At 37.1% G+C, this 14,030-nt stretch overlaps 1 protein-coding gene across 2 annotated transcripts in view; it reads left to right on the plus strand.

The window, feature by feature from the left end:
* The first annotated feature begins 686 nt into the window (after positions 1-686).
* Positions 687-14,030, plus strand: part of LOC127428794 (syntaxin-binding protein 1-like) — a 45,669-nt gene continuing 32,325 nt past the window's right edge. Inside the window, exon 1 of one of the 2 annotated variants that reach the window (XM_051677393.1) lies at positions 687-820. In XM_051677393.1, the coding sequence (XP_051533353.1) occupies positions 784-820 (37 nt within the window). In that variant the 5' untranslated portion in view covers positions 687-783. The remainder of the gene's footprint in view (positions 821-14,030) is intronic. The other variant, XM_051677394.1, reaches the window with a different exon arrangement.

The following is a 14,030-nucleotide window of genomic DNA, read 5'->3' on the forward strand; positions in this document are numbered from 1 at the left end:
TAATAATGATATAAAAAATATCTCAATATGGTTATTATAAAAAAAAATGTTATTTTGTCATTTATCCTCAAAAAATAAAAAAATAAAAAAATAAAACACGAGACACTAATGAGAAGATCTGTAGCGCACTCTTGTGGACCAAATTGGTAACTTACTAAATGCTGCATTAGACCTAGCAGTTTTCATCACACCTATGTTGCAAGACAAACAACACACAAAAAATAAATATGTTACAGTTTTTATTTAAATGAATTATTCGTGTAGGAAATGTATTAAAGTAAACTAAAAAAAATATTTTTTTTGAAAGCTCGCTGCAGAAAATGCTCCTAATAAGTTAGTCTATGTAGTAAAACGTGTTTGAACAACTAAAATTCTTTGCGAATGTAAAAAACCTTTAGTTGCCTTACAAAATCTATATGATGACTATCATATCAAAGTGACTATATGATGAGATACCAGAGGTCTTAATCAAGTAGTGGCCAATAAACACACAACCAACAGGTGCAAGGAAAGGAAAATTATATTTTACAACCTTCATTCAACATCAGCGGGAAATGTAGAAAGAATCCACACAGTGTCCGTGCGCTCTGTGTGTTTGGCAAACAAGCAGAATATAACGGCGCTTGGTCGGTAGTATAAGAGCAGGGAGGGGCTGTTACGCAGTGACGAATCTCCGCAGTCAGCTGCTGTGTGAGGTGCGCACCATCCATCGCTCTGCCAGAGACAGCAAGAGGAGGAGAGGGAGGAAAACATACAGCACACGGGCGAACACTCAGGAGCATCATGGCACCGATTGGATTAAAGGCGGTCGTTGGCGAAAGTAAGATCATGTTAATCATCAGCTACTGAGATTTTAAACACTTGCTTTAAGGTTTAACCAAATAGATACATAGTATTTTATGGTATAGGCCTATTATTGCATGTGTCTTTAGTGCTCCTTGCGTGATTGGTTCCCCGTGGATGTGGTCGGTTTTTACCCTGCCATTGTGCTGAGTGGTGAGGACATTACAGTGCTCACGGGGACGCACCGTTGCGCATTGTGCATCAGTGGAACATGACACAAACATGCTTTTTTTCCCCCATGCGTTTTTGGTTTAAACCAGAAATATTTAGCTGGAGAACCAGATTGCTATAAAAAAGGCTTGATACACTGGTGTAAAGATGGTCCAACATAGGAACGCCCTTATTCTGCACGAACATTTAAGGAATTACGCAGGGCTGTTTCGAGGGGCTGAGATTTTTTTTTAATTAAAAAACAAAATTTTTTTTAAATTTTTTTATTCTGATTAGCATCCCAATGATTATATAATTGTATATTGATGATACAATATCTAAATACCGCATTCAAATATTAGGCGAATATATGCGTATGTGTTATGGCAAAACCTCACCCCTATGATTGATCACCAGTGCAATGTAGGGCCTATTGCGTTGCGTAAAATTCCAGTTGGTGAACCAATCTGCCCAGGAAAAAGTGCCCGTGGTTTTAACACGAATGCAGATGGATCGATTTATGGCGGAGTGCTTCGCGTTCGTTTGAAGACTGGAAAATGAACGCACCAAATGCGCATCCCTCAGATGTGCAGCTGTAATTTCCGCTTGCCATGTTGATGTTTTCTATGTAGAATGCATGCTGGATGATTTCCACAGATAGATCATTTAGGAACGGAATGGCGTTTAGAAACAACAGACTGTGTTGGTGATTGTAGGTGTTTTCTCATTTTAGATAAATATATTTGGCTTAATGCAACATGGATAATGTGACAGTTGTGTAGGAATAGTGGCATGCGAAAGGTCGCACTCTTTTAGAGATTTCAGGCCTCGATTGCTAATAATTAATATAAATGAACCTTGCCGTAATCACAAATGATAATACTTTCATTTTATACTCATGAAGCATTTCATATTTTATGTATTGACAAATGACTTATACAAATATAATGAAGGAATAAATGTAATAAATGATTACATAAATGAACAAAGATTCATAAATGATTAATTTTATTAGTTAAATAATAATGACTACATATGAAGATATGTAGGCTATCCCATTGCGTTATATACAGTATGTATCCCAATTCCAGATTAAGTGTGCTTTATGTACTCAGAACTACATAAAATAATTGTTTAAGCATGTTTACTGCATTACACATTCTCATTTCAAAATAAAATTTGCACTGTAAAAAATAGTTATTTAGGAATGGCTACATTTAATTTAATAGTTTTATGTGAGTAAGATATCATTAAAACAGTCTACAGCAATAATAGCCTACTGTCAAAAAAATAAATAATATATATATATATATATATATATATATATATATATATATATATATATATATATATATATATATATATAATCCTTCACCGTGTGCCTTATGTTGCCAACAACCTAAATCTAAAACTCAGTTAAAAATAATGGAAAGCCCAACTTCCTTACATAATTGTGAAAATCCTGTTGCATTGACCATTGCAAATGAATGGGAAAATGCACACGCACACATGCACTAGATGTAGAATGAAATCTGGTCTGATAAAAGGCATAAGCGCTCGGAGCACCTGCCCTGCATTCACTTTTCCTCACATGCGGAATGATAGATTGATTTTGGTGTGGTTTGATGCATGCAGTGTTTTTGTGTTGCGTTGGTTTCACTGTCAACTCTAGGGACATTAGATCCAGCACACATCACAAATATCCAGACACAGGGTCAGATATTAAAGAACAAAGGGAAGAGAGCCAAGTGATGTCTCAAGACAAAAGTGGCCAAATGCACGTACATAGATAGATAGAAAGACAGACAGACAGACAGACAGATAGATAGATAGAATGAGAGACAGATAGACAGAATGACAGACAGACAGACAGATAGATGAATAGAAAAGACAGACAGGCAGGCAGACAGATAGATAGATAGATAGGACAGACAGACAGATGATAGATCGATATTTTTTGCAGGATCCACAGGAAAAGGTACATATGTGCATTCTAGAATGCAAATGCCACATTAAGGGACTGCAGGAGTAGACATGGAAAGCATCTGTGTGAATGACACAGACATTAGTTTATTTCTGAATGAACCCGTTTCTTTTGTTAGCAGTTCTATTTGTTGATCTATTCACATGTATTGAGCCTATACTATGCACTGTTTTCAGGTTTTGCAAAATTGCATTCAACATTCAGCCTTTAGGGAAACATTTTTTTTTCTTCTTCTTTGATTTCTCCACAAATCTCTTTGTAGAGAAGATTTGGACTCTATATACTGGAAACCCATTAGCTGATGTAATTATCTGCATTCATTTGATGATCAATTACTCAGCCTACTTTATTAATACCGAGAAGGTGTAATACCTAAAATGGCTGTTGCTTAGTTGACACACGTAGGCTCAGAAGACTCAGTTTCGGCAGCAATTTGTTGAGTCATTCCCCTGAGCCATAAATACCAAGTGACTGATCACTCTGGAACTGTAAAAAATTATGTCCTGACAGCCTTAATTGGTTGACAGCACCACAAGAATACACATAGTCACAAGCCCTTCACTAGCAACACATTATAAATGGTGAAACAGCACCTATAATATATATTTCTGCAATTTATTTATATGTTGCTTGCAAAATACATCAGAATATTTGGCTACATTTGAATGCCTGTCGATGGAGCTAACCTGACCAATACAAGTCATGAATGCACAGGCATCATTGAGATCTACACACATCCATCAATGACACCTGGAGGGAATGAAAAATAACACAGTCTTCATTATACACCAACACAGACACAAAACCTGGTATGTGACGCCCCTTTAGATGACGACGGTTCCTTTTCAGCTGTAGCATTCAAGGGCACAACAACAAAAGATTAACTGAGACGAGAGTCCTTGATCATAGTGTTTTTATAAGTCAGAGTGCCTTACGGCAAACTGTAAGCGTGTGACTCATGCCCGACTTGAACTGAGGACATTCATATCTCACAAATATCAGAGGAGAGAGAGAGAGAGAGTTCTGTCCCTTTCACACCATGCATTTGACATAGGCCATTCTCGGAATGGAATGCTAGTTTAATACTTACCGAATACTGTGCAGTATACATCTAACCCTACTGTTTTCAATGTATTTATTTTTTTATATGAAAGAGTGGGCATTATTGCACGATAAATGTTTAAACAATTGTATGCTTACATAACCTCATCTCAATACATTTAATTGCTGTCCAGTTATCATAATTTTTTTTATTTTGCTTTTTAATTACATTTTATCAGTCTGGTCAAATAATAAGTCAAGAAAGAGATGTGAAAAACTGCAGCTCTAATTCTGTCTGGTTCAATCATCACACTAGAAATGGAAGGTCAAGTCAAGGGTATTACATTGTGAGATACATTATTCTGTGCAGTGTGCTTTGTTGTATAATGCACATGTTGGCAAACGTACAAAGACATCCAGGTATTTCATGCACACTATACATACTATGTTATGCAGAAATAGTAAGAGTAGTATGTTCATATGCTATTCCAAACATAGCCGTAGTAGGCCTACAGTATGCACTGAGCTGTTAATGTTCTCCATCAACAGAGCTAGAGAGTACAAATCCAGTATGGACAATTGCCTCTTTGTTGTTCTGGAATTGCATTCAATAGCTACTAATTGCCATCTCACTTTGCTCCCATCCAATACACAAGCAAACCTCCTTCACGTCATTTACATCTCTATGATATTCTGGTCTCTAGATATGGCTCAGGTCTCTCCTTCAATGCAAGTCTATAGGATTTTTTCACCTGTTTTAACGTTCACATGCAAAAATTGTAAATCCGATCAGTTAGAAAAATACAGATTGATCTCACCATGAATTCAGTGACAGCTGGTTGAAAATTCTTCAGCTCAAATCGGTCTGTGCTTACTGAAATTCGAATCGCTCCAGTGGGCGAAGCTAGAAGTGTTATTGAACGTATGCATACACATGAGGTCCAGTTTTCAGGTGAAATGTCTACAGAGTGGCACCAAAAGCGAGTTGCTTTTAGTTGTAAATGATGTAATACAGACAGTTGACAGGAATGCATATTTAAGAACCATACGTCCTAACCCCAACCCTAAACCTAACTATCAGTGGAGTAAAATTGAAATCTTAGAGAGAACATGCAACCTCAGAATCGTGCTCATCATTGATTATGTTAATACAATTACTTCCATGCTATCAGTAGCGCCACAGATAAGGTAAACACACTTGACTTGATGCAAAAATGTCTGATGAAAGATGATGCTTGTCAGTAACTTGCCAGAATGGGGTCGATGTCAGGGTAACAACATGTCGAGTTCCCATGTGATCATGCTCACCTCTCTTCAACAAGCTGCATGATTTGAGGTATCATTCATATTCGTAATACAAACTGTGCTGGATGCGTTACACGCCAAAGCTCAATACATGGGTTTGGGGTTTGTTCAAATCCCTAACTGTAACTATAAGCAATAGTAATAGTGATACTTCCCTTAGCAAGCACCTATCAACCAGAGAGCAACAGGACAACAATATGTAAAGAAAATCACTTCTTTAATATTCTAGATGTCGACATGTTGACAGTGTATCCTTGGAAAGCCTTAAAAGCGTATTATAATTAAACAGAATTAAATGCATTGTCTATTGGTCTACACCGGCTTTTATCAGATCTAGAATGCACCACTAAAATTATCATTATCCATGTTTGCACTTGCCCTGACATTTGGGTGCTGCATTAGCTGTGTGCAAGGGTGCATAGACATAAATAGTGTACAATTTTAGATCTCTGCAGGGGGATATAAAATGTTCCAGGAATCGAAATGAATTATAGATTTCTATTTAGATCAGCCATAACTCTGCAATTAATAATACAGTTTGATACAGTGATGGATATCTCCTTGTTTTGTTACTGACGGCATGATCTGATTTGGTACGCTCTTTATATGACACTCTATTACCAGTGGTCACGTTAATGTTGAAGAACAAAGGTAATGTGTAGTTCTAGCTCTCGATTATCTCTCAGGGAATAGATTACCCAGAGTTCTTCTTGAACACTGAGCTTATGGCTTTCCAATGAAAATGAGCCTGAATGGAGAGCTCTGGGGATACATAAATCAGACCTCAGGATAAAAGATTCTGTCCCTGCAGTGCACCCTGCCCAGAGTGAATCGCTACAGAGTACTGTGATTTAAAACATACTGACCTCAAATTGAAATCTGTGAGGTAAGTTATGAAATTTGCTCAAAAATTATGGAAATGTTAGAGAGAGAAAAGGGAAAGAAAAAAACATGCTCTTGTTTTAAATTATTAATGAGGCTGTGAAATTTTCAAATTGTTACATAATAAACAGCAATGTCTTTAAAATGTATACACAGTGGATTTTTGAGATCATGTACATTGTTTGAACAACCTCCACTTACAGGGGAGCCTGCAGGATTTAATCTGAGGGAACGCACTAAATCTGCCTAGTAAACCCTGGAGATCTTTTTTGTTGTTGCAAAAAACACCACCAAAGTGTTCAGTTCTGGTGACTTTGAAATAAGCATTTATTTATTTTCTCGAGTATGAGTAGCATTCATGTAACTATTGGCTAAAGTTTTTCTTCCAGTAACCGTTCAGACAGACGCATTTTGCACTAAAAAACAAAACGCACCACAACGAATAGAGCAGAACGCAAGTGTCTATCAGTTGAAAAAGTTCTTTTTAACTTGACACAGCGTCTAAAAATGCAGCGCTCCCGTGAGAGATGTTAAAAACACAGTGAAACATGACGCAGTTGTCAAAAGACATCTATCTAGTGAATATTTATATGGGAAACGATTGAAAAACAGCACGTGCAGATGCAAAAACACGTTCAGTTTGAACAGCCCCTTGTTCACATGACACAGCACTAGCTGAAGTTTCTCAAAGTTACCTCTCAAAAAGACAGCCTTTTGTTTCAGATGATTGTAGATAAGTTTCCACTGTGTCCAGCGCTGTTTGTTCTCTCTGTTCGTAAATATCCCAATACTGTTTTACTGTGTGAGAAACCACTCCAAATGATTCAGTGAGAGAGCGCTCTGAATGAATTGTACTGAATCACGAATCGATTCAGACCATTTTGCAAGCCCGTTTGGCCAATTCACCGAAAAGAACCGACTCAAAAGGATTATTCATTCTCAAATTGGGACACATTTCATGATTGGTGAAATATTCTGAGAGTAAATATATCTCAGGTCAGTCGGAGCGCTCATGGTACGCACAGAGTGTACGGCCGTACAGCTGCAGGTGCCACTGTTCACTTACAGTATTCTTAGCGACATATTCTAACCTGGTCTCATAGAAACATTATTATACCTACATTTTTGCAAAATGAGTTTTACATGGCTCATTGTTATCACGGCATTTTCCTGGTGAAATGAACACTAGAGGCACTAGATAGAACAACGACTTTTATTTCTTTTCATATAAATCACGAGTAAAACTGCAGATTATTAGTTCATAGACACTCATTTTTCGCCCCGTTCCTTACACATCGCTATCTTATGACATCATAACACTTTTACTATAGTGCATGACTTGTAAGGCGATACATTTAATGTTTGCATTACATATAACTAGATTTAGTTCAGTAGTCGTGTCTTCCGGTGTGAGTACGCTGTGCGCATTTGGCTGCCGCTTCACGCCGGAACTGTTTGTCTTTTGTTTTGTCCTGATGTTGTAGTTGTTTATATGTACATTTCTCTCCATTCTGCCTAATCATAAAATGGACATTCGTTTAATCCTAACAGACATTCGCCTGTTTTCGTGGTACCCGCTGGTGCGTGGGGTTGGTTGCTCTGTTCCACCGGCCTCGTGTGGCATTTCACCCGGCCTATTGGTCTGCCTACCTGCCGGTGTTTTTGGCGTGGTTGCTGCAGATGGCTGCATATCTGACGGAGAGATTTCATGGTGTGGCGGCTGTCGTCTTCGTGTGTGTTCCCATTTGCCATTTGAGGTCCTGGAGTTTGCACTCGTCTTGGCTCTGTGGCATGCGAGATGCAGGATGACACAGGTTGCTTGGTGCCCCCATTCCACACGGAACTACCTTAAACATGTCATTTTTCCACTACTGTTCATTCTGTCTGTACTGTCGTGTCAGATACGTGCAGAAAAACAGAATACTTTCACTCTGGACTACATGATTGGCTCTGGCTCTCTAGTTTTGTGGTGTTTGATGTATTTACTGTGTTGTAGTGTTGTTTGGCTCATTTTGATGTATATGTTTGTTGTTTGTGAAGCGCTTTGAGCATTGGAAAAGTGCTATATAAATTAAGCTTATTATTATTATTTTTATTATTATTTAGAAGCTTGTTCAAATACCATAAAATTGCGCTATAGCTCAACTGATAAAGCATTGCACTTGCGATGCAAAGGAGTGTGATACAAGTCCTAAAGAGCGCACAAGTGGAAATGTCATAGAAGCACCACAAAATGATGTGGTTGCTTAAGCAATTGCATTTTTTTTTTATCTCACATTTGCTTTTTCTGACACTACTGGTTAGGTTTAGGGCAGGGGTCTTCAACCATTTTCAGCCCAAGCACCCTTTGGTATGTAGAGAGACGGAGCAGGGACCCCCATTGCATATTGTCTGAAAATTGAGTGTTGCATTTTATGCCTGTAAAAACGTGTATGGTACCATATTATTGTATATACATATTTTATGATGTTTACATTGCAAAGCCATTAAAATAATTATTAAATTAATTTTAGCAGAGGTCTGCAATCTTTTTTGACATGAAGAGCTATTTATAATTTTGCTTTTTAATCACTGTGCCATACCGCTCCAAAAAAATAAAATAAAATAAAATAAATAGACAGATAAACAGACAGATAAACAGAAAGACAGACTGTCCAAGCAGAATAAAAAAAACTTTTATAAGGTTACTGATAGGCCTATACCTGGAGTCTTCATCTCATGTTAGTGATCGATTTAATAAATACGTTTCAAAATTACAGTTAATTTCTTTAGGAGGGAAACATTGTAATGAGGACAAAATGACTGTGTGCACCTTTAATTATGTAGATTTGACAGTCACCGTCAGTGTAGCCTATGGCAGCTTGATAATCTCAGTGGTAACTATATATTTAGACATATTACATATACATAGGTCTATACTGTATATTAAGTAAGTATAGGATATTGTCCTGAAAACAAAAAGCAACTAATAATACAAGAAACTGTAGGCTGACATTCGCACACCGTGAAAAACGCAGAGCAGTTGAAAATCGTGTTAACTTACGCAACTTCTGTTAGAGTTGTTTAAATGCCCCATAAAATGTAATGTGATGATATCAGATGGTAATAGTACTTTAATATATAGTATGGTACTGAATGATGACCATATTCATATACCATCAAACATGTCCAAAAACCCTTTGTATTGCCATTTTTTTTTGTTTTTTGTTTTTTTGTTACTTTTTTCTGTTTGCTGGTATCCTGTTAAAATTGTTTTTAATTTTTTTATTTTTTTATCTTTAGGTTTTTAGTTAATTAGTAAAATTAACTTTTAACTGTACTCTATAATTACTTTTTGCCCACCATAATTTGGTAAATTACTAAATTCTTCAAGTCAGACTTCTGCATACTTTAATTTCTCCATTGAACACTTTTAAACCTAATCTACCATAATGAAAAAGCACCTTTGACCTGGCATGGAGGTCTATAGCATCACTATTCTTTCCTCTAAAAGCTCTGCTGTGTTTTCATTGGACAGAGCTGCCCAGGCAGCAAGAGATGTGTTGCACAGTGACTCAGCATGCTGAAATTCGATACCAGCAGAACAGCTGACAAACATCTCACTGTGTGTGTTTGTGTACGGATGTGAGTGGGTGCGTGCTCTGTCCTTGGACTCTGTGACATTGGTTGGGGTTCAGCAGAGCATCTTCCGTCTGTTATACAAGGACAGCATTCGATAGTCACATTCTCAGAGGCATTATCTGACACTATGCGCACAGACTGCACTGCAGTATGGATGAGACTGCTCAGTGGGAACCAATTACCTTGAAAAAAGTTTCTCTCTATTTTTATATTTATATAATGTCTCAATAAGAAACATGCATTTCGATTCTGCTTGTAATCTGACTCAGCAGATATTAAAGTGTTGGTTCAACCCAAAATGGAAATTCTATCATAAACTCATCCTTGTGTCATTTCAAATCTGTATGACTTTCTCTTACCACCTAAGATGTTTTGCAGAATGTTAGGGACTGACAGTCTCATTCAACATTCACTTTCATCGCAACTTTTTTCCATACAATGAAAGTGGTGGCTGAGGCTGTCAGTCCATATCATTGTGCCTAACATCTGCAAGTAATTAATGATAGAATTTTCATTTTTGGGCGAATTGTCAGTTTAAAAGTGAGTGCTGCCTCAATAATAAGAGAATTGTCTTTTGGAAAAATAGCAAGATCACTGATGCAACCATGTGATGCAACATAAACAGAAAACCTGAAACCTTAAAACTTTAGGTTTCCAGGATTTTTATCCATGTCTGAAAATCAAAGCAGATCCACGAGGATAAGATAAAATGTCAACTGTCTCTTTAAGGTAAATGGCTGTAAAATTCCTGAGAGAGTGAGTGTAAATGTGGGTCATGAAATGAGAGGCGAGTGCCTTGGGGGAGCCTGGGAATATGCACTAACCAATAGTCAAACACAGTAAACCAGCAATTGCATCATACCCAAACGACCTTAGCAAAGATATATTTGATTGCAGCTTAAGAAACTACAGCTGCGCTGTAGCAAATATAAGGCGTTCTTCTTAATTAAGGCATCTACGTTAAGTTTAAATATAAGGAATGAAGAGCTAAAGTGAGATTAGACTGCAGTTGGTGCACTCAGGAGAGATTTAGTGTTTAAATGGATAGTTCACCCAAAAACTACTTCTTCATTTACTCACTGTCATGCCATCCCAGATGTGCATGACTTTATTTCTTCTGCTGAACACAGAGATTTTTAAAGAATGTCTCAGCTCTGTAGTTTGAAAGCCTGCATTGAATGTAACTTGAAAGCTTCAGAAGTCAGTATCATACATTTTCAATGGAACTCCATGGGATTTTGGGGATAACCGATTGTCCTCTATGGGAAAAATGTAAATCAGTTAGTAGCAACCTGAGTCACAACAGGCTGAAGGACTATGCTGAGTCAATGTAGCTTGGTGGTGGTTGAGCAAGTTAGATTGAGAAATTTTGGTCTTGCTTTAAGGATTTTGAAAAACCCTAACCCAAGTGTGAATAATAACAGTATATTTGTCAAGACAACATGTACTGATGAATATTACACCCAGATCCTATTATAAACCTTAGTTTGCTGTCCGCCCTGATGCTTGTTGATCGTGTACTCAGTTATTGATCAGCACAATCTATATGCCTAATTTACATAGAAAAGCTTTGTGTTTGGGCTGAAAACAATGACAATGACTGTGTTTAAATGCACTTTCTTAAACCGATTATGCTTAACAGACCAACAACATGTTAGGTTAAACACCTTAAATGGTTTTCGTTTATTGGTGTATAGTAAAAATTTAGGTCTAAGCATAAACTGATCAGCACACAGATTTTTGCCCATTACCCCGATTTCGCTCTGCATGGAAACACCCTTACTGGCGTTCTTACTGGTTTATCTAATGTGTGCAGGTGTTGTGTGCATTTCTGTTTATGTTTTGACGTCATAAGCAGAGGTTTAATTATCGGATGATTTCAAATCTCATGTAAAAGTTGGATTCTTGAGTTGTCATATTTTTTGAATAAGCTGATTTTTGGTAGTTATCTGGATATTGGTGCACATATAAATGCACTCACTGACTTAATTTAAATACTCATGGTGCAGTGTCTAAATGCTTACACTCATTAGCAGCGTTTCATCTATGGAGCCAGTGTGAGCCAGGGCTATTAACTGTTCAGCCGGGGCCAATATATTCGGACTGCAAGCCACAAGACCAAAATCTATCTGCCTTCCCACAATTGGGCCAATAGCCCCACAGCGTTGCCCTAAAACTCGCCCTTAATACACTGCCCTGCTGCCAACGTACACACCCCGCCCATTTAACAAGCAAGAGGAAAGCTGAAGCTGAGGTATCAGACTCTGGAGACTAGATGGCCCTTGAAATGAACACAGTGGAGTCTAAAGCTGCCGTTTGTTTGCTTATTTTGGTGGAAAGCGAGACCTGACTCAGCAGAACTCCGCCTTTGACACTGACCCCGCCTCAATCCCCAGTTGGCCTTCTTTGGCCCAAGGGTAATCGGTGGGCCAAAGGCGCTTGGCTGTTGGCCCTGAGGAGGCACGATGAAGCCCTGGAAGTGACAGTCGGAATGCAACTGGCACTGGCATGCACTAGCACATCCTCATTTGGCCCAATAGATATAATGTGGCAATTTATTGATCAGGCCATATGACAGAACCAGTTGGTGCCTGGTATCCTTAAATGTCAGACACTGCATAACTATCCATAAGATGCCCTATCCTTTAAGGATGATACATTTTGGGCAAAGCAAAGGGGTCAAGGGAATACAAAAATCAAGAAATGCAGTAAAAAGAATCTGCTCTAGTGGTAGGTAAGGGCCATAAACCTGAGGGTCTCTCAAACATGTATACAGTTCGGTTAAGATTGAAGTGAATTAGATTGTTAAGTTACCCGGAAGGTAAAACAGTCTCTGCAGCTGTCTCTTGCTTCCTGCTGTGTTTTGCTCTGATGACACCCATTCACACCCCCTTTTTCTACTCTGTGTTTGACTCCATGGTAACTACTATTTGCTTTTGTACACATTCTTAATAGGAAAAAAGCCCAATCAGGCCTGTGATGTCAAACATCACATTTTATTTAAATGAATTTTACTGATTGATCCAGTTATAATTATCTTGCTTTAGTGTCATTTTCAAATCCAACTGATCTGACTAATCCCAGTGGCATCAGTTAAACCACGCCTGCTGTTGTACACATTCTTCAGCACATTACTGAGAAAATAAGTGTTGAAACTATTCAGTCTGCAGTGACAAATAGCTGATAGACTGCGGTACATTTTATTACCCAATATGAGCATAAAAAAAAAAAAAAGGTTTGATTAACTTAGACCCTGCAGTCTGTATGATTTAATTCAGTGATATACCTAAACATATTCTCTCAATATTATTCAGCCTTTTGATTATATTCCATATATATCTTGTTATTTATGTATTTACTCTGAAATAGCTTAAAAGTTTTTTTTTTCATTGAAAATGCCAAATAGATTCACAATGTGGAAGAATGATATTAAATTGTTTTCATTTGAAGTGTTTATTAGTAATAAACAGCCATATTTACCTTCATTTATATAATGTTTTTAATTTGTATTTTAATGAATATGAAAAATGCCACACAAGAGACTTTTTCCACAAGTGAACATTTTTAAATGATGACACAAGTGCATCGTTGAATCAGAGTCATGAATTCATTCATTGAAAAGGACAGTTTGTTAGAGTTGAACTTGCCAACTCTAACACCATTTTTGATACTGAAATGTGAACGCTATTAAAACATCAGTTTTAACGCTCTCATCTCATCTCTTAGTTTAATGACATGATATTTTATAAGCATTAATAACCAAATAAAAAGCACATTATTTTTACAATATTTACAATGCTTAATATTATATTGCCAGCAAAATCATTGTGAATATATTGTGATTCGTGAAAATTAAATGTAACACCCAGCCCTGTAGACAAATACACCAGAAGAAAATGTTAACCTAAAAAAATATGCTTCTTGTGGTTACATCTGAATTAACAGGTTTTATTTAATAAAAAAATTAATAAAAAAACATTTTTATTTAACATCTCTAAATCAACTTGAATACATTAGGTTACACAAGCAAACCAATTTTAAAGGTTAGATCAACTAGAAATATTTCCTTAAAGGAATATTCCAGGTTCAATACAAGTTGAGCTCAATCGACAGCATTTGTGGCATAATTACCACAAAAAATTATTTTGACTAGTCCCTCCTTTCTTGCAAAAAATCTGGGTTAAATTGAGGCACTTAAAATGGA

The sequence above is a fragment of the Myxocyprinus asiaticus genome, chromosome 38 (assembly GCF_019703515.2).
Source record: "Myxocyprinus asiaticus isolate MX2 ecotype Aquarium Trade chromosome 38, UBuf_Myxa_2, whole genome shotgun sequence".
Lineage (NCBI taxonomy): Eukaryota > Metazoa > Chordata > Actinopteri > Cypriniformes > Catostomidae > Myxocyprinus > Myxocyprinus asiaticus.